Raw genomic sequence first — 20554 nt, 5'->3', positions numbered from 1 at the left:
CCACCCAGCCAGGCAGGGGATGCAGCAAGGCAGGCTGCTGCCTCCTCAGTGTGTGCAAGAGGGGAAGGGAGGCTTGGACTTATTTATCCCTGAGAAATTAGTCTTCATTGGTTGCACTGCTTATAGAATAATTTGGTATTTTCCTTCCATCCTAACCACACACACACTAGACGTGGAACTTCTATTCCAGAGAGACAGCAGCTTAGCACAGCATCTGCCTTCTGCCTTCTTTCTGAGATATAGAGATCCTTTCCATTTAAGAAGAATTTATCATTTCTAGACTGCACAGCCCATCACTTCAAGGAAAGGATTTCAAAACTTCAGAAAGTCATTTCCCCCACACCAACCAAAATGTTGCCAGAAAGGCTTTCATCAGAATTTTCCTTTGTGAGTGCTGTCATTCAATCATCATTGACTTCACTGAGGCACATATGGAAAGATATTTCAAGTCTACACACAACAATAAAGTGGGTGTGTTGAGTTGTTTGGTTGGTTGGGGGGTTTTTGGTTTTGAAATAAATCATTAAGTGTTGTTAAAAAGGCACCAGGCTCACAGAAATGTTTTGGTTGGAAAAGACCTCCTAAGATCATCAAGTCCAACCATCAACCTAAGACCATCACAGCCATGAAACCATGTACTGAAGTGCTGTGTCCACACGGTTCTTGAACAGCTCCGGGGACAGTGACTCCGCCACCTCCCTGGGCACTGATCTTCTCCATTCACTGTATCAAAAACTTTCTCCTGTCCCTGAGGTAGTTCCCTGTGAGTCCTCCTCCACTTTTCCAATCAATGAATTGGGGCCAACACAACACTGCTGCTGCCCACAGAAGTGACCCAGACAGCAGTAATGCAGGAACTGCAGCAATCCCTGAACTGCTCATCAATCAAACAGCTGCAGAAATAAACTCTTTGGAGTCCAGCCTCCACGGTGGAGGTTCCTCCAACCTGCCCCAACAAAAAGGAGAACTAGTAAAAATAAATGGTGACAACACCACTTTGACAAACCCAGAAATTATGTACCAAGAGCAGGAGTGGTGAAATAAAACCACATTTCTGAATTCCAAAAGAGAAACAGGCTGCAATGCTAAGAATTAAATCGGTTGTATAGATATTCATCCCTCAATTACAATCAACAAGCTAATTAATTCAAGCCCAGCATTTGTGCACAGCCACAGAAAGTGCTCTTTTAGAGCTGTGTGTTGTGCACCTCCTGCCAATTCACCCCCCCAGTCGCTGACTCACAGCTGAACCCAGGTTCTGAACAGCTCCATCTCTGCTCCCCTCCCCGTCAGCTCCCCCCTCGCTGACCTACGTCCATTTCCTGCCTGATCACATCAAGAGATCAAAATCCTTTGCTTGTAAAAATCAATCTGCTGATAAGGAAATGGTGATGATAATGACGTTGCACTTGATTATAAGGCTCTTGTTTAAACAAGCTGGGTGGAGGATACTCCAGGTACAATGGTACTCGTTAAACAAACACTTGCCAATTACTAATTTGGGTCAGGAAGTACAAACTGCTGCCTTGCTTAGAGGTGCTTTAATTTCTTTCTTAAAAGAGAAAATGGTGTCAGAAGTTTGTCAGTATCAGACCCCCACCATCAGGAGTGGTCTCTACTGCAGCCAATCATCACCTGTTATAGTTGATGTCCTCCTCTTCAGACATGCTATTCTTCAGGAACTCTTTTAAAGTACAAGTATTTTCCAGCCACTTGATGAGTCCTAGCCTGGAACAAAAGAAGTCAGAGAACAAGTAACTCACAGTTGAACTTTAGAGGAACACTTGAAAAGCAGCACCTTGTAGTGCCCGGTAAAAGAAGACTGAAAACTACCAACTGAAATATACTCTGAAAACCAGCTTCTAGACAAAGCCATTTCAGAGGAAAGGAAACAAAAGATTAAGACACAAGAAACTGGCACACAGAAACCTCACTTTCCAATGTTGCAACAGTAATAGATCATAGAATGGTTTGGGTTGGAAAGGACCTCAAAGATTTTCTAGTTCCCATCCCCTGCCACGGGCAGGGACACCTTCCACTAGCTCAGGTTGCTCAAGGCCTCATCCAACATGAGGATTTCTTTCTCTCCAAGATAAATGCCTACCTTGTTGTCATGGGGATGACCTGGTAAGTTTTTATCTGCATATTTCTTTGGCTACACGCAGCATCTTGGGAGAGGATGATGTTCATGACATCAAACAGCTGCTCAATGCGTTGGTCTTGTCGCAGGTCTTCGCCTCCTTTGACGAGGAAAGGATACTCCTGCTCATCGCTGCCGCGGATTGTGATGCGCTTCGGCTTCCTCAAGGACTCCATCACACTTATCTTGGTGGGGGGGGGGGGGCGGGGGAAAGACAGGAAAATATTTGTGACAGAAGTTTTGGCCTTAAAAAAAATAAATTCATCAATGCAATGAAGTGTGTCTGTCAGTCCTAGATGGCACGATCAAGCGGCTCAATCGCAACCAGTGAAACAAATGCCCGCTCGCAGGTCTTCCTTTCTGCGCTGCAAGGCGCACGTGTGAGCAGCAACCCTGCTGCTGCCACATTCCTCAAGCACAGAGTGGGCACACAGGACTTGAACTGCAGCTTACAAACTTACCCGCTCATCAAAGCCAGAGATTTTTGCATGGTACTCTGGCAGTGGTTTCCCTTTTCCATCATACTGACCTGAAGTGATAGAGGAAAGAAATAGGAGAAAAGAGTTAAATAACACTGATTATTTTTGGAAGTGTATTTAAAGAGGAGAACACACTCCCAAATATTTTGTCCAACCAGTACCATGTGAGGAAAATATTTTAAAATAAAAATAATCCATCACACTGCTTCACCTGTGAATTACTGGCATCCTCTCCTTGGTAAGAGGTTAGCGTTGCAGCTCTCAGTGGTTTCAGAGGACACACCCTTTTGCAACTAGATCTAGAATCATAGAATTGTTAGGGTTGGAAGGGACCTCAAGGGTCATCTAGTTCCAACCCCCCTGCCACAGGCAGGGACACCTCACATTAGGTCAGGTTGCTCAGAGCCACATCCAGCCTGGCCTTAAAACCCTCCAGGGATGAGGCTATTAGATTTATGTATTAGATTTTCGGGAGTCAAGCCTTAAAAAAAACAACCCTCTGAGCTCTTAAGTAAGAGATATGATTCTGAAAATCAGGACAGACTTAAGAGATGATGAATGAACAGAGTTATTTCAGATGAAATCTACCTCAGCACATGGCCAGGAAGAAGAGCCATACAGACAACACGAGCAACAGAGCTCATGAGTAGCAACTTTCTTACAAGGGACACTTCACTACTAACACTGAAGAGGGGCTTACCAGGAACCTCTAGCTCGTTCCTCAAGAACTCAGCTTTGAACTCACTCATCCAGGGGGAACATTCTCTCAGGTTTCCAGGCTCTTTATGGGTTTTGTTCATTTTTGAGAGGAGAGAAGTCGTGATCGCATCAAAGTCACTGGCCTTCATATCCAGCAGTGCTGAACCGCCCTTTCCAAAATGATGCTCAAAGTCCTTCCCAAAAGCCTGGAGTTCATTTAGAGAAAGGAATCCTGTTAACACAGTGCTAGGAGCTCCCCAGGAACACCAAAGTGGTACCTTCCTTTCTACATGCACAGCTTCATCTGAGCTCCTAAAATCTATCACTCATCCTTCCACCCCAGTTCTCCCTTGCTCCTTTATTTCTAGTCTGTCAGAACCTTCTCCCTGCCTGCCTGGTAGACCCACCAGTTATCACCAATAGAAATAGCTACATATTACCAGCTCAAAGATATCAAAGATCTGTTGACTTGGATCACAAACCTCTTTGCCACATCAAACCCAGAAGCTTATCCCTTTTTACTTCCTCTAGCTGCAGCAGGGTGCTGGGTGAGCACACCAATAATGCTGCTCTCTAGCTTTAATGCATGGCCCTCAACTGCTTACCCAAACTGAAGATCAGCTAGTGAAATAGGACTATAAAATACTACTATTTAACATTTTAACTATTAAATGCAAATCCCATCATGATTCCATGAATTCTGACTCAATTAATCTAAAGATAGGATTATTATAAAGCTAAACACAGGATTATTATCAGAAGATTTAATTGGTTTGACATTAACCTGCTTTCAAACTGCTGCAACAAAACCCCCAAACCCCTCAACTGTTCAGCTTACAAGTGAGAAAAAAACATAACAGAAATGAATTAATCTTAGTTAACCTTCCTCCTCCTCCTTGAATATGAATACTCTGTGCTTTATGGAAGTCATGGGGGGTTTACAGGACTTCGAGTTTGGTTTGCCTGTTTGCTTGTTTTCCCTTTTGTTGTTTTGTTTGTTTTAACCTAGCAGCAGCCAAGGGGTAGCAGCATAACCCTTTTGCTAACCACCAGATATGTTATGTATATATGTATACATAATGTATTATGTATTACTGTGTCCAGTTTAAGAAGGACATTGAGACACTTGAACGTGTCCAGAGAAGAGCAATGAGCCTGGGGAGAGGCCTCAAGCACAGCCCTGTGAGGAGAGGCTGAGGGAGCTGGGGTTGTTTAGCCTGGAGAAGAGGAGGCTCTGGGGAGACCTTCTTGCTGTCCACAACTACCTGAAGGGAGGTTGTAGCCAGGAGGGGATTGGTCTCTTCTCCCAGGCAACCAGCACCAGAACAAGAGGACACAGTCTCAAGCTGGGGGAAGTTTAGGCTTGAGGTGAGGAAAAGTTCTTCACTGAGAGAGTCGTTCACCATTGGAATGTGCTGCCCAGGGAGGTGGTGGAGTCACCGTCCCTGGAGGTGTTCAAGAGGGGATTGGATGTGGCACTTGGTGCCATGGTTTAGTCATGAGGTCTGTGGTGACAGGTTGGACTTGATGATCTTTGAGGTCTCTTCCACCCTTGGTGATTCTGTGATGTATACATAATACAGGATGTATACATAATGCAGGTCACAGAGCTTCAAGCATGCAGAGAGCTTTTTGTGTCCTGTTAGAAGACGTCTATTTATTTACAGGTTTTATTTGCTACCACACTTATTAGTCATTATTTGCTTCAAGGTAATATTGGATGCAAAATGCATACAACCAGATTTTAAGTATCTTGGTAAAAAAGAAGTGCAAAGACATTTCCTACTGCTCCATGTAATAAACAAAATCAGTGTTATCTGCCAGTAGTCAACTGAGTTGACTTCTTGTGTTCGTAATTCAAGGTTCTAGAAAAAACAGATGTCCCCTCTTGGACCTCACTGGCATTAACAGCTTGGAAGGAGATGTAAGCTCACTTGTTTTTTTTTCAATGCCTGATCATTTTTCTCCCAAGCAATGAAGGACACAGCTATTTCACCGAAGTAAATGAAAACACAGAAGAAGAGACTGCAACAGTCAACATCTCTATCACTTTAAATCTATTTCCAGAGGATCATCTCATTGCTTTCTCTGTTCTGTTATCTGCCTTCTTTTAAAATTCAAGGCAGCAAATATTTAATAGCCTTAACACTGTATTTTAATTACTACAATCCATCAACAGTCTTTAATTTATGCATTAGTGGGATTCAAATGTTAAAAATAAATGCAAGATTCTTATTAAGTTGCAATTGAAATAATGCATACGGAGATTAGAAGCCTGAAGTACTCCACATATTAAAGCAATTTAATGTGTCAGTCAAGAGATACAAGTTGGGGTTTTTTCCAGCAAGGACACCAGAAACTATGCAGTTAGTCTCACAGCACACTTTGTTTCCTCATGAAGGCAAAGAATCCAGAGTCTGTGCATCATCGCCCTGACCCTTTCCTCCTGCAGCTGCCAGTGTGTGAAAGGAACACTGCTCTCCCTCTTCCCTTCAACAGAGGGGAACAACCCCACTAACCCTCTCACAGCATCTCCCCTGCTCTTCTCTCCCTGTTTGGTTAATTCAATAACAATTAAAAAAGAATACTAAATCTATCAGTTCTACTTGCAGTATCCTCTACTGCTGCATGCTTCAGCTTTTTCATAGCCATGGATTTAAGTGGGCCAAAGTGCACACAAAACATCCCACCTACCAAATGCAGACTGCTTTTGTCCTCAAGTTAGCAGATACCTAGCTGTGCCTGTTCCCTCTATGGCTCAACTTACAGCTGCTCCCCTCCCTCTACCCCCACCCCACAGTATCACAACATGCAAACTCTTCAGTTTAAAGTCATTATCATCAGAGACTGGGCTTATCTCACAGCAACATATTCAAAGGCAAATCATGCTCCTAAACTCCAAATTGCCCTCTCTGCTGCTCTATCACCTCACCTCCACCCAACTCCATCTTCCTCTCATCCTCCACCTTCTGGGCTCATGGGGAAGGAATCTCCCTAGAGACACTGGGGTAAGTTTATCTAATGCTAATGTGACATAAGGACAGCCATGTGGGAGAGACCTGGAGCCACCCAGTCCCGGCCACAGGGCTCTGCACACACATACAAGCACGGAGCCAGGCTTCTACAGCAGTATCACTCTTCTGCAGGGCCTCCAGCAATTTACAGCTTGGGGATTTCTGGGCCCAGAAGTGTGCACTTGTATGTAAAAGCTCTCACAGCATCTTCCCCCTCCCCATGCTGCTGTCTACTTGCTACTTAAACCAGTGAAATCATCCATAACACCCTGCAGCAGGCATTCAGCACTTCAGTGTCTACTGAATGAGCGAACACTTCTCCAAGTTCCTTTTAAACCTGCCACTTCCACAGAGATTTGCTTCATGCTTGGCACTCCTGATGTTAAGAGCTTCATTCTGTGTGGCTTCATTGGGTCCTTCCCAGCTGGAGGAACGCTGAAGCTGCTTCTTGTGCAGAGTTACTCTGTGCCTCTGATTATTCTTGCCACTCTGAACCTCACCCAGTTTCATTTTATCTGTGTTGAGAACTGCAGATGAGGACTCAGGAGTCAGAGAAGGCTGCTGAGAAGCAGAGAAGGCTTTGCTCTCTATTCTGCCTTGCTTTTCTCTCTTGACTGCTCTTGAGTATTCACAGTTGATGTTTTCAGAGAACTATCAGAACCCATGATTTTGTTCTTCAGTTGCACTAGTCAGCTCAAATCCAAAGAATTTACACATGAAACTAGGGTTGCGTTCTTTTGCCACATGAACCACTTCGGTTTTCCACACTGACCTTCAGATCTCAGTCAGTTTTGTGAAGTCCTTTCTGTAATTCTTCATAGTTTCACTCTTGTGAATAGCTTACTCTAAATAACTTAGTATCAGCAGCAAATCTGAGTAGCAGAACATAACAAAACACCCTAAAGTGTTCATACATCCTTGGCAGCAGGGAAAGAACACAAGGCCAGATTCCTCTGCGGGTTCACGGATGGTCAGAGGCACCCAGGCCCCAAGAAGCTGGCAGTGTGAGGGACAGGGGAGGCAGGAGGTAAGAGGGAACATTTAGTCCTGCAGGGCAGTCAGAAGTGAAAGTTGAACTACAGTAAGTTCAAAGCTGCTAGCAAAAAAACCCTGGTTCTGTGCTGCTGACGTCACCTCTTGTCTTATCAAGTCCTGCAGCACCTGTAAAAGCTGTGATCTGCTTTCATCCTTTGACTTTCTAGTCCCTTCTAGAAAAGCACATGATGCCAACACTTCTCAGTACACCACACATACCTGGATAAACCTTTTCCTCAGCAATCCAAGGCCAGGAGCCTCTAAATTTCCCAAATTCTTGTACATTCCTTCATACATTTCTTTAAGCTTATTTTTATTTCTCTGAGATTTTACCAGCTCGTTTTTGACATCCTCAATCCAGTCCTGCAAACAGAAGGAAACAGATGAGTGCTGTGAAAAACTTCATTGAACCTTGCCCTTTGACAATCTGCTCAGAGCACATCTGGGTTACTGTATTTACTAGTGTCTGTTAATGTGTCTTGTGACAAGCACAAGAGTAATCAGAAGGCTGTCCCTGACACTGGCACCATGATTCTGGGCTGAACTGCTTCCCTGCAGCTGTGGTGTCAACCAAACCGTGGCAGGGTCTGCCTAGCACTCCCTTTCCTAAACAAAGGGTGAGGAAGGAAAAGGAATGGAGGAGAAACAAACAGACCAACAAATGCATTTTACCTTAAAAAGCATTATGGGACTAGAGAGCTGCTCCAGAGAGTGAACAAAGTCTTGAACTACTCCTCCTCTGTCCAACTTACTCTTGATCCTTTAAAAGACAGAAAGTGCATCACAACACAGAAATTACCATCACCACCCAGCCTGCAGATAAGCAATGATCCAATGCCTGCTATATTCAAGAATCTAGTAAAATAACCCCAGGGGTAGGTAGGTAGTTAGGACTTCCTCTGAATTCTCTCTTGGGCTGCATGACTGCATTCACTGTCACAGAATCACAGAATCACCAAGGTTGGAAGAGACCTCAAAGATCATCAAGTCCAACCTGTCACCACAGACCTCATGACTAAACCATGGCACCAAGTGCCACGTCCAATCCCCTCTTGAACACCTCCAGGGATGCTGACTCCACCACCTCCCTGGGCAGCACATTCCAATGGCGAACGACTCGCTCAGTGAAGAACTTTCTCCTCACCTCAAGCCTAAACTTCCCCCAGCTTGAGACTGTGTCCTCTTGTTCTGGTGCTGGTTGCTTGGGAGAAGAGACCAATCCCCTTCTGGCTACAACCTGCCTTCAGGCAGTTGTAGACAGCAATAAGATCTCCCCTGAGCCTCCTCTTCTCCAGGCTACGCAACCCCAGCTCCCTCAGCCTCTCCTCACAGGGCTTGTGCTCAAGACCTCTCCCCAGGCTCATTGCCCTTCTCTGGACACGTTCAAGTGTCTCAATGTCCTTCTTAAACTGAAGGGCCCAGAACTGTCCTCACCATGCAGCTCTCAGATTTTTAATCAGTTGCCCCACAATGAAAACAGGAGCTTGGTGGAGGAGTGGAAAGCGTAAGTGCAACAGAAATGGGCATTAATCAGACTATGCATCCTGTCATGACAATTATTCAAGGGCAATACAGCTTGTGAAGCACAAGATGATGTTATTATTTCAAGCAGAGAAAATTCAGCAGATGTATGAAGGATTTGAAAAGGGCAAGAAAGCCCCCCCCAGCTGCCCCCGTGGCTCCACAGCGCTGCGTGATAAACCCTGACTTTTGCCTGGGGATTAACTCAGGTTTTATTGCATGGCAAAAAGGGCAAGGGAGGGCATGCAGAGGAAGGCACATGCTGCACACTGAGTAAGCAGAGAACACAATCAAGAGCTGTCATTCCCCAAGAGTATGCATCCATTTCACTGGCCTTCTCTGAAGTCAGGGAGGAGCATCTATTCTATTTACACACTATCTGCTTTCTCTTGGTGTTAGAAAGGTTGAAAATGCCCAGGCAAGCTTCATCTTCATCTCTGATAGGTAGCCTCTTGCTGCTGTGAAGTGTACTACAGGAAGAGCCTTCTCATGCACCCAGTTTCCCTTCTGCCTCAGCAGAGCAGGAGAAGGAAAACAAAACTTAGACAACTACAGAATTATGGAGGAGAAATGGGTTGCCTCTCTGTGGTCTTTTTGTTTTATCTTGGAAAAATTCTAACTTCCCACAGCCCAGGTACTACATGCACCCAATGCTTCAGAAAGTATTCAGGCCACCAACCTGAGTGAACTTATGCATTGGTTTGCCCTGTGCCTCTAAATGAACACACTGCGCAGGGGACTACCCTCTAACCTTTCTCATGGCCCCCATGGAAAAAGAAATCAATCTCTCCACCACTGAATAAGGAAGATATGAAAGAGCTGCTCTGATTCACCTTTCTACAAACTCCTTGTTCTTACAACCAGTTGCAGTATCTTTGAAACAGTAACTTTCACTGCTGATCAAGAAAGGGTAGATGATTGCCTGGGGATAGGTATCTGCAATCTCTTCAACAGTGTGTTGCACAGCTACTGCTTCATCCTTGTCAAGTAGTGCCATCATCTGGCTGATCCAACCAATGAACTGCCAACAGGGAACTGAAGAAAGCTGCAAAAACAGACACTGCATCAGCTTTGGTCCTCCTTGAACATACCAAACATAGCAACAGAGCTGCTCTGTGGCCCTGCCTGTCAGACAGGAACACATGAAAAGGAAACAGAGAACGTCAGCTAGGTTGTACAAAACACCACCCAGGGAAGCAGAGATTTCACTCTTATTTTCACTACTGCTGCCACCACCACCACTGCTGCTGTTTAAGGGGCTTGACATTACAAAGATTTGCAGTTTGTTGATCAAGATGAGGCTTTTTTTTTCCTGTCTGGATGTAATATGATAATTTTTGATCTCTGCATACAAGCATCTCAAGGTCCCATCCAACTCAAACGATTCTATGATTCTATGACTCACTTCTCTCCAAAACCCAATCACTTCTGAAAGGAGCACTGCAGATCTTCTTGTGATAGCCAGAGGCCACACTCCAATTCCTTTCCTCTTGTCTCATTTCTTTGTACCTTTCTAATAGAATTTAAGATCAGATTGCCAGTATTGATCTCACAGAAAGAAAGAGGAGAGGACAAAGTTCTGCCTGGTGAACTGCTTTTCTGAGCAAGATCAGTCATCTGGACCAGGTGTCAGGTTCTGCTTGAACTGTCTGAGTTTCACTGTGACCACAACTTATGCACCTCAGCTGCTTTTGCTACTTCCTCAGTTTCTTGGGATAACTAAGGTCTGTTTCTGTCTCTGAGATTCTTCTTCCAAGAGGGCCTGGTGTTCTGTGAGCACCAGCACAATGACAGGGGCTTGTAAAGTGGGCAGGCCAAGGCAGGAACAGGCATGAGTCACAGAAGAGCTCTCACCTTATCTGAACTGTGACAGCAGGGAAGGCAGCACAGCTCATGGTATCCTGCTGTGGAACAGCAATGGAGGGACAGGTTCAAGGAAAGAAGGAGGAGGGAAATACAATGGAGGAAGGGCTGCAGTAAACTCTGAAGTGAAGCAGGTCATGAAGAGGGGGGAGATGTGGAAAATGAGTCTGGAAGAGCTGCCAGCTTCCTTCACACAGGAAACTCAGCTTACAAAACCAGGACAGGTTCCTCACCCTAACACTAACCACCTCTTATCAGCCCTCTCAGATTGTTCTGAAGGAAAAAAGAAAAAAATACAAATCCACAACAGAGTTTTTCTCCAGCAGCTCTCAAACTGACATCTGGAATCAGGATAATGATAAAAAGCTCAATTTAAGGAAAAAAATTTCTGCCTGTATGAATTAGACTCAGCCAGTTAGAGGAAAGACAAGGAACAATGATGGGATAACATTTATCTGATTTCCCTGAAGCAAAACTTACCAGTCTAACTTCCCTCTCCCTCCAACCTCCACCCCCACCTTTTAAATTCAATTTACAGCAACATTTGCTGCCAGGAAAATGGAAGCAACTAACCTCTCGTGTCACCAGACCCAAGGTCTCTGCTGGATACCTTTCAATTATTTGCAGCAGTCTAGGAAATCTCAGCCTAGCTTCTCTGGAGTTCAGTTTTAAAGCTTTTACCATTTTCTCCACCACAATAGCTGGGAATAGCTGCAGATCTGCAGCGTTAATTTCTGCCAAGAGACATTAAGAATTATCAGAAACACCATCACTTGGTCCATGTCTTTGATCATCTGGAACAGTCATCTTTATAATTCAGTAATCATTTTGGGTTAGTTTGGGGGGGGGGGGGGGGGGTTTAGTGTATTTTGTATTTTCACTTTGTTCTCCTTGCCATCTGTTTGAACAGCACACATCTGCAGCACATGTACTTGGGTACTGTAAGGATTAGCTTTATCGCTGATGGTATCTTGCCTGCTTTAAATACAGCACTGCTGTGGTCTGGGAAGGAACAAGGGAAGCATCTGCTGGCTATGATGCATTTCTCACAAGTGAGAGGGAGACTGTGAGTGATTCACTAGCACCACAGCTAGCAGTAATAGTGGGGAGGATAAAAGCAGTATAAATACTGTTGAACTGGAGGACAAACTGTTCCACTTAAATTCAAGCTGTGTTGCTCCGAGGGATCTTCTGGGTACCACAAAAGCTCACATGTAACAGACAAGTCCACCCCAAATGCTGAGGAGAAACCCTGACTAACCAAGCAAGGCTTCTTCTTCTTCCCTGCGCAGATGCTGGTCACAGAAACCAACCAGAGTCATATAGGCATCGATGACTCCCACCACATCTACATGTTCCATGGAGTGGGACTGCACCTCCTCTTCAGACTTCCTTGTGGCACTGCTGAAATACTGAAAAGCCTTCTTGTTCAGACCTGCCAATACCTGAAATTCAACCACAGGAGAGAAACACTCAGCAGGTAGCATTCAACAGCTCTTTCTGAAACTGGAGCCTGGTTGCAAGCCTTGAGTAAATACAACTCTTCCTGCACAAGGTGTTTCGACCAGCTGAAACAAAATTGGGATGTTATTTCCAGCAGTGATTTGCAGAGTTTTAATCTCTACAATTTTCTATTGGAAAAAAACCCAACCCAAACCCAAACCAAACAAAAACCACTTTAAAATTAGTCTTTGGAGATCTTCTGTGGTATTCTTGCAACTGTTATAACTGTTAATCATTAACTATTATAAGCTGATCTTATTGGAGCTTTTGGAAAGAGACAATATCATTTAAGATGTTATGTTTTTGCTATTAAGGCCTATCTACAACAGCTGCATGGGAGCTATACTTAGAATTTGTGATTAAAACCCTCCCCTCATGCACCATCCCATTTCAGATCTGGTGTCTTTTTCCCTCTTCCAGTCAGACTGGACTGTTTCTGATGCAGCCCTAAGGAAGGCCTTGACAAGATCCTTTACAACTGAATGCTCATAAATCAAGTCCACGTGCTCTCCCACTGCCAACAAGCTTACCAACTTCAGACAGTGCAGCTATTGTAGTTATTAGACAATATCCAAATTTGCTGCAGAGCAAGTTGGAACAACTGAAAAATGCTGTTAACTGAAATGAGTTTAAATTTCAGGTAGGTAGAAGGCAACTACCAGGGTCACAGTGCTGCTTAACACTGAGCTAAAGTAAGGCTAAGCCCCGTGAGATTGTAAAAGCATCTGGTATTCCAACCTGACATATAAGAGCTTTTAGGTTCATCTTTAAAGTTTCCTTAAGGAGGATGCTCTTCATTTGCTAATAAATGCAGCTTAAAGCTTTTGGCTCAAGTTCTTACACACCTGAAAAATGAAAATCTTGTCTGCAGCATCTCTCCTTTATCTGCTTTAACAACCATAAAACCACAGATTAAGAATTTAATCTCTTTTTTTTTTGGCTGATTTATACTGATATGGTTCCTATCTAAAGGTTTCCTTGCTGGCTTTAAATAGAATTAAATCAGTGCTGGTATTTCAAACTCTTACTCAAGCAATCTGACAGACACTAAGTCAGTGCCACAGCCTCTGAGACAAGTGACAACACACACAATTTCAGATGCAGGAGTCTGTCTCTGCATTCTTCAAATGCATACCTCCCCAAAACAGGCAAAGATGACCTGCACATGGCCTACCTTAAAACCCCTCTCTTTTCTCCATCACTAAAATTATTTAGATAAAGCAAATTGTTTCTTCTCCCAAGCAGAAGTGATAGAACAAGAGGGAATGGCCTCAAGCTGCACCAGGGGAGGTTTAGGCTGGACATTAGGAAACATCTCTTTCACTGTCAAGCCCTGGGACAGGCTGCCTAGGAAGGTGGTGGAATCACCAGCCCTGGAGGTGTTCAAAAGCCATGTAGATGTGGTGCTTGAGGATATGGCTTAGTGGTGGACTTGGTAGAGTAGGGTTAATGGTTGGACTGATCTTGAAGGTCTTTTCCAACCTAAATAATTCTGTCATTCTATTATTACTGGTATCATTAAGAGTATTATAAAGATCTCTTTATGAAATAAGAGAGCCTGAGAACAGGAAGCAGAAATGCCCAGCTGAAATGAAGGCATGCTTTGAGAATCACATTCCCAAGCCTTGTCTTGCAGCTGCATGCAGGTTGTATGCTTGTGTGCTTCCCCACCAATAAAATGCAGGAGCAGGGGAACACATGAACACTCCCCCAGTTAAAAAGGCTACAGTAGTGCAGAACTTTATGAAAGCAAATCCCAGACAAGACAGCAACCACAGCTTTTTTTCTTTCCCCTCCCCTAGCTAGTGTTCCAGGACAAACCACTGCTAATAGCAGATGGGTTACATGTTTTCTTGTGTCTACCCATACCCAACGAAGTAGTGATTATGGTACTGAAATACTTCAAAGCTTTCCCCCTCTCATTTACCTTTTCAGGATTCTCAAGACTTTCTCCTGTTAGTACAGATATTTTTCTAGCCTTTTCTTCCTCAATTTGCTCAAGGCATTTTGGATCCTGACTGAGAGCATTGGCCATGATGTGGTACGTGGTACCCAGAAGAAGATTCTGGTTTCGGAAGGCCGTTATGTTCTTGCTAAGATAGTCAGGTCTGGTGTCTGCTGTTGGAATTCAAAAACAAAGTTGGTTATTTGACAACCAAGCAGCTTTGTATAATAAACAAATGTGAAGCAAGGAGAAGGCTGTTACCAAGCAGGGAGATGGTTTTTAACACTGAGAGCACGCGTTCAGGACAACTCTGGTTCCGGCTGCAGCTATGCATGAAGCGGCAATAGGCATAGTTCCACCTGACCAGCCAGTCTTCCCTTCCTTTGGCTTCCTTGTGTAGGTCTTTCAGAAGCTTCTTAGCAACTGAGAAGCTGTTCTGTATGCAGATTAAAAGAGAGTTTTCAGATAATATATCTGAAGAGGAAATAAAACTGTTCTGCAACCTAATTAAGGGATGAGAAGATTTAGGTAAGAAAAGTAAAGCTATGATAAGATGAAGACAGGGCCATTGCTTGTTGGGACTCACATTCAAAACCAGATTTGTGCTCATGGAGAAATCTGACCAGAGAAGACCACAGGTCTGACAAATTGAGGAAAATAACTCTCTCTGTGTTACTGAACAGACAATAACTGTTCTGCAGAACAAACACATCTGGGGAATGCAGCTTGGTTCGAAATATCCTTAAACGAATCGCTTCTGTTTGTACTTGGATGAAAACTTTCATGTAAGTGACAGGAAATGAAATATTATTTGCATTTACTCCTTTAAGAGGGTGTAGTTGACACAGCACTAATGTTATATTTGGTTCTTATAGTGTTTACAATAAACTCTTGTCACTGATTGCGTCTCAGAAGATGAAGGAGATCTCAACTTGAATATTATTTGTCTTGTCTCAAGTTTGAAACACCAAAGGCCTGTCATCAAAAGAAGGCTGCTTCAGTCATTTTAAGAGCCAGCCAGATCCAACCCAGAATTACCAAGTCATTTAGCTTTAGTTCTTTATATAGGTATTAACCTAGCAGCATTAATAAAAAATGTAAAAAACCACAGAATCCTAAAATGCTTCATCATTGCTGATGGTAGTAAATGATATTGACTCAAGCTGAAATTGATTTGTTTTCTTGTACAGAAGAGATTATTTGTAAATAAAGAAAAAGCATAATGTTTGGTTGCAAGCATCCCTTCCATTCAAGGCTGAATTATTTCAATAGAGTGTCAGAAACCATCTGTGGATCAAAGGGGCTTTCAGGCACATTTCCAGTAATGACAAATTATCATCAAGCTTGTGATCAATATTCATCCATTTCTGTCTTTTTGCTTTGGAACTGACTTTCTTGAGCTTTCTAACTGTCCTGCTCAGCAAGGTGAAAAAGAAACAAGGTCTGCTCTGATAAAAAGGTGCCCAAGACTACCAAGGGGCTTTTCCAGCTGCAGTTTCTATGCATTTTCTCACACAAGTGGAAGCTATCAGACAGTACAGTCACCTGTTTCCTGGCACTTTCTACCATCTTCATTTTCATGTTAAATTTGCAGCTTTTAATCATTGTATAAATGTCTTCACCCTGTTGATCCACTTCCATTTGGTCTCCAGCAGCAGAGTCTTCATCCACCTCCATACTATCATTGGTCTGATCACAGAGAAATTTCTCCTGCAGCTTGTCAAGAAAGAAACACCTGCACAATGACAACAGAAGTACAGATCACTCTGGGATGCATCCAAGGGAAATGAACATTCAAAAGTGTTGATCTGCCTGACAGCAAACAAAGCTCCAGCAAGCTGGAGCAATCACCTTCAGCAGGGGCTAAACACTGGCCTGTTTGTAAAGTCATAACCAGGACAAGCTGACCCTGAGAGCATTCCAGGATCTTGAACTGATGAGATTAAGTATTAGAAAAGTACAACAATAGAGTGGGTTGGAGGTTTTTGGTTGGTTTATTCTTTTTAAATGCTAGTTATAACCTCTAACTTCACCAAGCCAGAACTTTCATGCTAGCTTGATAGAAATGCCTCCAGGAGTCTCCATTATACAGTGTAAGTGCAAGGCTGTATTTTAAGTCAATCTGCAATCCAAATGTGCATCACACCAACACATGTAAACATTGAAGTCTGGGTTGCAGAAAAGACCAGAGACCATACTCAGCATTTGAAAGGGGATTGCCATGAATCAGTGCTCAATCCTTCTCATTCTAATTTAACAGCATCTCTCATTTATGTATAATGCACAGCTCTGCAGGCTGGAATGGGGCTTGGAACATCCTTTGTCAGTAATTAGATGATCTTTAAGGTCCCATCCAACCCAATCCATTCCATGAATTTAGAATGAAACAAAGGTTTTCTAAAAGCACATAGAGGTGATTAAGTCACTGACCGCCCCTCAAGTCACAAATGTTTTGTGACTTTGTAAAGGAGTAAGACATACCATGTATTCTGCCTAATATTTAACTGCAATAAGCTCTTCTGTAGCCCACCTTTCCTGACACCAAGAGAAAATAAACTGCAAAGCACAGTGGGTATCAGCAGAGAGCAGTTGAAGATGTCCCCCAAGAAAAGAGAAAGAATCTAGATCTGCACTGGAGGAATGGATTGGGATGAAGACAGACACTACTGGGAGGACAGAAAACTTCAGGATTTGAAAAAGCATTCCAGCTTCTCTGGAGCTACTCCAAAGGAGTCTCCAGAGAGCCTTTGCTCCTTCTAGCAACAGTCACACAGAAGAAATCTCTAATTACAGCCCTGGTTATTAACTCTCCTATAAACAGGTGAAGCACTGACAGTGACAGGGCTGGGATTATTGTGTACAGTCCCTAACTCCAGGTCAGCCCAGGAAGTATTACTGTTGGTAACAGACTGGCCCTTGGGATGGTGTTTCATGGAAATAAATGCAGCTAGCCTGCCCATTTAGAAGTGGATGTGTTTGAGGGCTGCTGAGGTGGGCTAGCTGGCACAGAGCATGCAATCATTGATGCAATACATCCCCATCAAAATACTGTTTATTCCCTGGCCATTTCTCAACCACATATTGCCTCTCACCACAAGTTAATCATACAAAAATTGATTACATTGATAAAGCCATTGCAAGAGTTAGTGGTTCAACACCCACCCCTCCATGGGAGAGGAAGCAGCATTAGAAACAGCACCCAACAGGCAGACAGAACTAAAGCTAACCCAAGAACATAATTTTACCGGTTTGTAATGATATCATCCCAGATGTTCATAGGATCCATTTTAGCATCTGGATATCTGCTTGTCCAAGTTCTGAGAAGTCTCTTCAGGGAAGCCTGTGAAGCTAGGTTACCTAGAAATCAATTAGGAATGCTTCAAATGCATCCAAATCCAACGAGCGTGAAAAGGGCCAAAAATAAACATAGTCTGACACTGAAACCAGAAAACTGCAGTAAAATCACAAACTTTGCACTTCTGGGCTTGCATTCAATACACTACTTGGTGATCATGTTGCTTGTGTTTACTGCTGAAGCACAGCAGATTCAATACCATCAGTGTCAGCTGTCACTCACTGGGAATCAGCTTCCATACAGGAATATGCTGGAATACTGTGGAACTGTTAGCTAAATTTAATACATCATTTGGTTCATGTGCACAAATTTGGATTTCATGCCTACCTCAGTAGCTATAAATGGTACCCCACACCCATCCTTTATTTTTGCTAACCACTATTTGCTACCAAAAGTGACCCCCAAAAAAACCTTGAAAGTGTGAGGATTAGCTTTAAACTAAGAGAGATGCTCAGCTCTTATCAGAACAGCTAAGCTAATGAAGCTTTGCAATAGGACACAGAGTTATCTTCAAGCCCATCTTACACAAGAAGACAATAAGAAGTAATTCCAGACCTGTGATCCTTCAAGCAGGGGTTTACTCCCCCTAAATGGGGAAACAGAAATTTGAAGTGCAGGTACACCATGAATATAGAATAGAATAGAATAAACCAGGTTGGAAGAGAGCTTCGAGATCATCAAGTCCAACTCATCATCCAACACCATCTAATCAACTAAACCATGGCGCCAAGCACCCCATCAAGTCTCCTCTTAAACACCTCCAGTGATGGCGACTCCACTACCTCCCTGGGCAGCACATTCCAATGGCCAATCACTCTCTCTATGAAGAACTTCTTCCTAACATCAAGTCTAAACCTCCCCTGGCACAGCTTGTGGGTGTGTCCTCTTGTTCTGGTGCTGGTTGCCTGGGAGAAGAGACCAGCCCCCACCCGTCTACAACCTCCCTTCAGGTAGTTGTGGAGAGCAATATGGTGTCCCCTGAGCCTCCTCTTCTAAGCAACCCCAGCTCCCTCTATGAAAGGAAAATCACTTAAGGGAAAACAAAATGGAAATCCTTACTTCTCTTGGTCATAAAGCTGATAAAATCCTGTATTTCTGTCAGAGCTTGCACAGACTGCAGCTTGGTCATTCGACTCTGATACAGCAAAGTATCAATGCTGGAATAACTCTGAGAAGAAAGGGAGAGAAGAGAGAATGGAAGATTTCATACATAGGATTTACAATGTGGTTCTATTCAGTGCTCTACAAACTCTTTATCTGATGCTATTATATATCATGCTCTACAGCCCAAGCTTTTACAAGTCAGTTAATAGCCTGTAATCTGAGAGCAACTCAGCTTTGGACAAGCAGAGAGGCACATTCTAGCTGCATTTCCTACCCTAGGCTTTAGTCCTACAGTCTAATCAAAACTTGGTAATGGAAGGAATTTGTAGCCTCTCAGTGTAATACTCTTTCCAAGCTTGTTCTGAGGACAGGATGTTTCTGAAAAGATGAATTAAATAAATGTACACAAACAATTACTCTGAAAGATTTCTCATAGATGAAATCATCACAACAAAACAATGAGAATAGGAGGATGCACTTCTCTGGCTGGCTCACCTCTCATCATTGCAAGCAGTGAGCTCAAAAATTGTCACACAATTGGAAAGCACGTAGATTTCATTGTATTTGGGCAAGTGCTTCTGCAGTGAGTACAACCTAGCACCAGTAACAGCAACGACTTTGTTTCATGAGTCTGTATGGACAAATCATACCAGAGATAGCAGGGATTGTTACCTGCATGAAGACCTGCATGCCATTGCTGATATAATACTTGGCTCTGTCAAAATCATCTTGTAGGATGTAAAGCAGACTAAGCTCTTGGCTGTAATGCATCTCTATAATGGCTTTCTTCTGTTCTGTCTTCATTGCCTCATCAATGAAAGTCAGCAAGGCTTGGTCGTTTTCCCCACGGAGCAGTAACTTCAGCTTACTGCGTATGATGTAGGGCAGGTATGTCTCCTGCAAGGGAAAATACAGGTTTCATTTCTAGGGATGGAATAGTAGATGGTCAATGTTTTGTTCTCAGTGGCAGATCAAATGAAATATTCACATATTTAACTGTTTACTTCAGTGTTTTCCCTCTGGACAAATTCCAGTTTGCTAGCAAATCACAGCAGCCTTTCCCGGTAGGCTCAAGAAGTTGTTAGCAAATTCTGCCAGTTTCAAAAGCAGTGGCTTGGTGACTCTTAAAACATAGCATCATAGAATCAGCCAGGTTGGAAAAGACCTCAGAGATCATAAAGTCCAACCTATTAGCTAATACCTAACACCTCCTGACAGCTAAATCATGGCTTCAAGTGCCACATCCAATCCTTTTTTGAACACCTCCATTGTCGGTGATTCTACTACCTCCCTGGGCAGCACATTCCACATGAATCAAACAAACCTGATAAAAGTAACAAAAACACTGCAAGAAGGTGATGGTGATAAAGCTGGTACCATATGACCAGCCAGAGACTCAAGGTAAAAATGAAACCATTGTTAAAAGCAGAAGCAATGGCTTCAGTTATTTTATATACACAACTCTCTGCCAATTCTCATAATGAAATGAACCCAAATAAGGCAACTGATTTCCACCCACAACCACACTGCTGTAGGACATCCCTGCAGAGATAAACCCAGTGCAGAATTAATGAAGAGATTTTTAAAACCTGAAAAAACGGATCATCCCATGTTTTGCTTAGGTCTGGAGGTTTTCCACTATCAATATTCATGGTAGCACAATACTCCAGAGACTTCCACTCTGTGAGGTGGTCATAGCATTCCAGAGAAGCAAGTTCCCAGAAGTCCTTCTCTGCTTCTGTTGGGTCTCCATCTTGCCACTCTTCCTTAGAGAGTGCCTAGGGAATGAAATCAAGGGGGAGGAAGATTCTCAGCTGGAATCTGACATTAGTTTCAATTTTAAGTCACCAGGAACTTAACACCAATTCACTGGCTCAGAGCTACCCATTTACCAGA

General features: G+C 43.3%; 1 protein-coding gene across 1 annotated transcript in view; it reads right to left on the bottom strand.

Annotated features, from left to right (window-relative positions):
* The window catches only part of PRKDC (protein kinase, DNA-activated, catalytic subunit), an 87844-nt gene that overhangs the window by 4998 nt on the left and 62292 nt on the right, over positions 1-20554 (bottom strand). Inside the window, exons 65-80 of the mRNA XM_054179622.1 lie at positions 20248-20436; positions 19331-19555; positions 18614-18722; positions 17445-17556; positions 15745-15934; positions 14461-14635; positions 14182-14372; positions 12013-12196; positions 11325-11485; positions 9722-9933; positions 8040-8127; positions 7587-7730; positions 3320-3524; positions 2602-2669; positions 2105-2325; positions 1636-1728 (exon numbers count right to left, since the gene is read on the bottom strand). Coding sequence (XP_054035597.1) covers positions 1636-1728; positions 2105-2325; positions 2602-2669; positions 3320-3524; positions 7587-7730; positions 8040-8127; positions 9722-9933; positions 11325-11485; positions 12013-12196; positions 14182-14372; positions 14461-14635; positions 15745-15934; positions 17445-17556; positions 18614-18722; positions 19331-19555; positions 20248-20436 — 2567 coding nt within the window. The remainder of the gene's footprint in view (positions 1-1635; positions 1729-2104; positions 2326-2601; positions 2670-3319; positions 3525-7586; positions 7731-8039; positions 8128-9721; positions 9934-11324; positions 11486-12012; positions 12197-14181; positions 14373-14460; positions 14636-15744; positions 15935-17444; positions 17557-18613; positions 18723-19330; positions 19556-20247; positions 20437-20554) is intronic.

This window comes from Dryobates pubescens, chromosome 3 (assembly GCF_014839835.1).
Source record: "Dryobates pubescens isolate bDryPub1 chromosome 3, bDryPub1.pri, whole genome shotgun sequence".
NCBI classification, from domain to species: domain Eukaryota; kingdom Metazoa; phylum Chordata; class Aves; order Piciformes; family Picidae; genus Dryobates; species Dryobates pubescens.
This window is presented reverse-complemented; position numbering and strand designations above follow the sequence as displayed.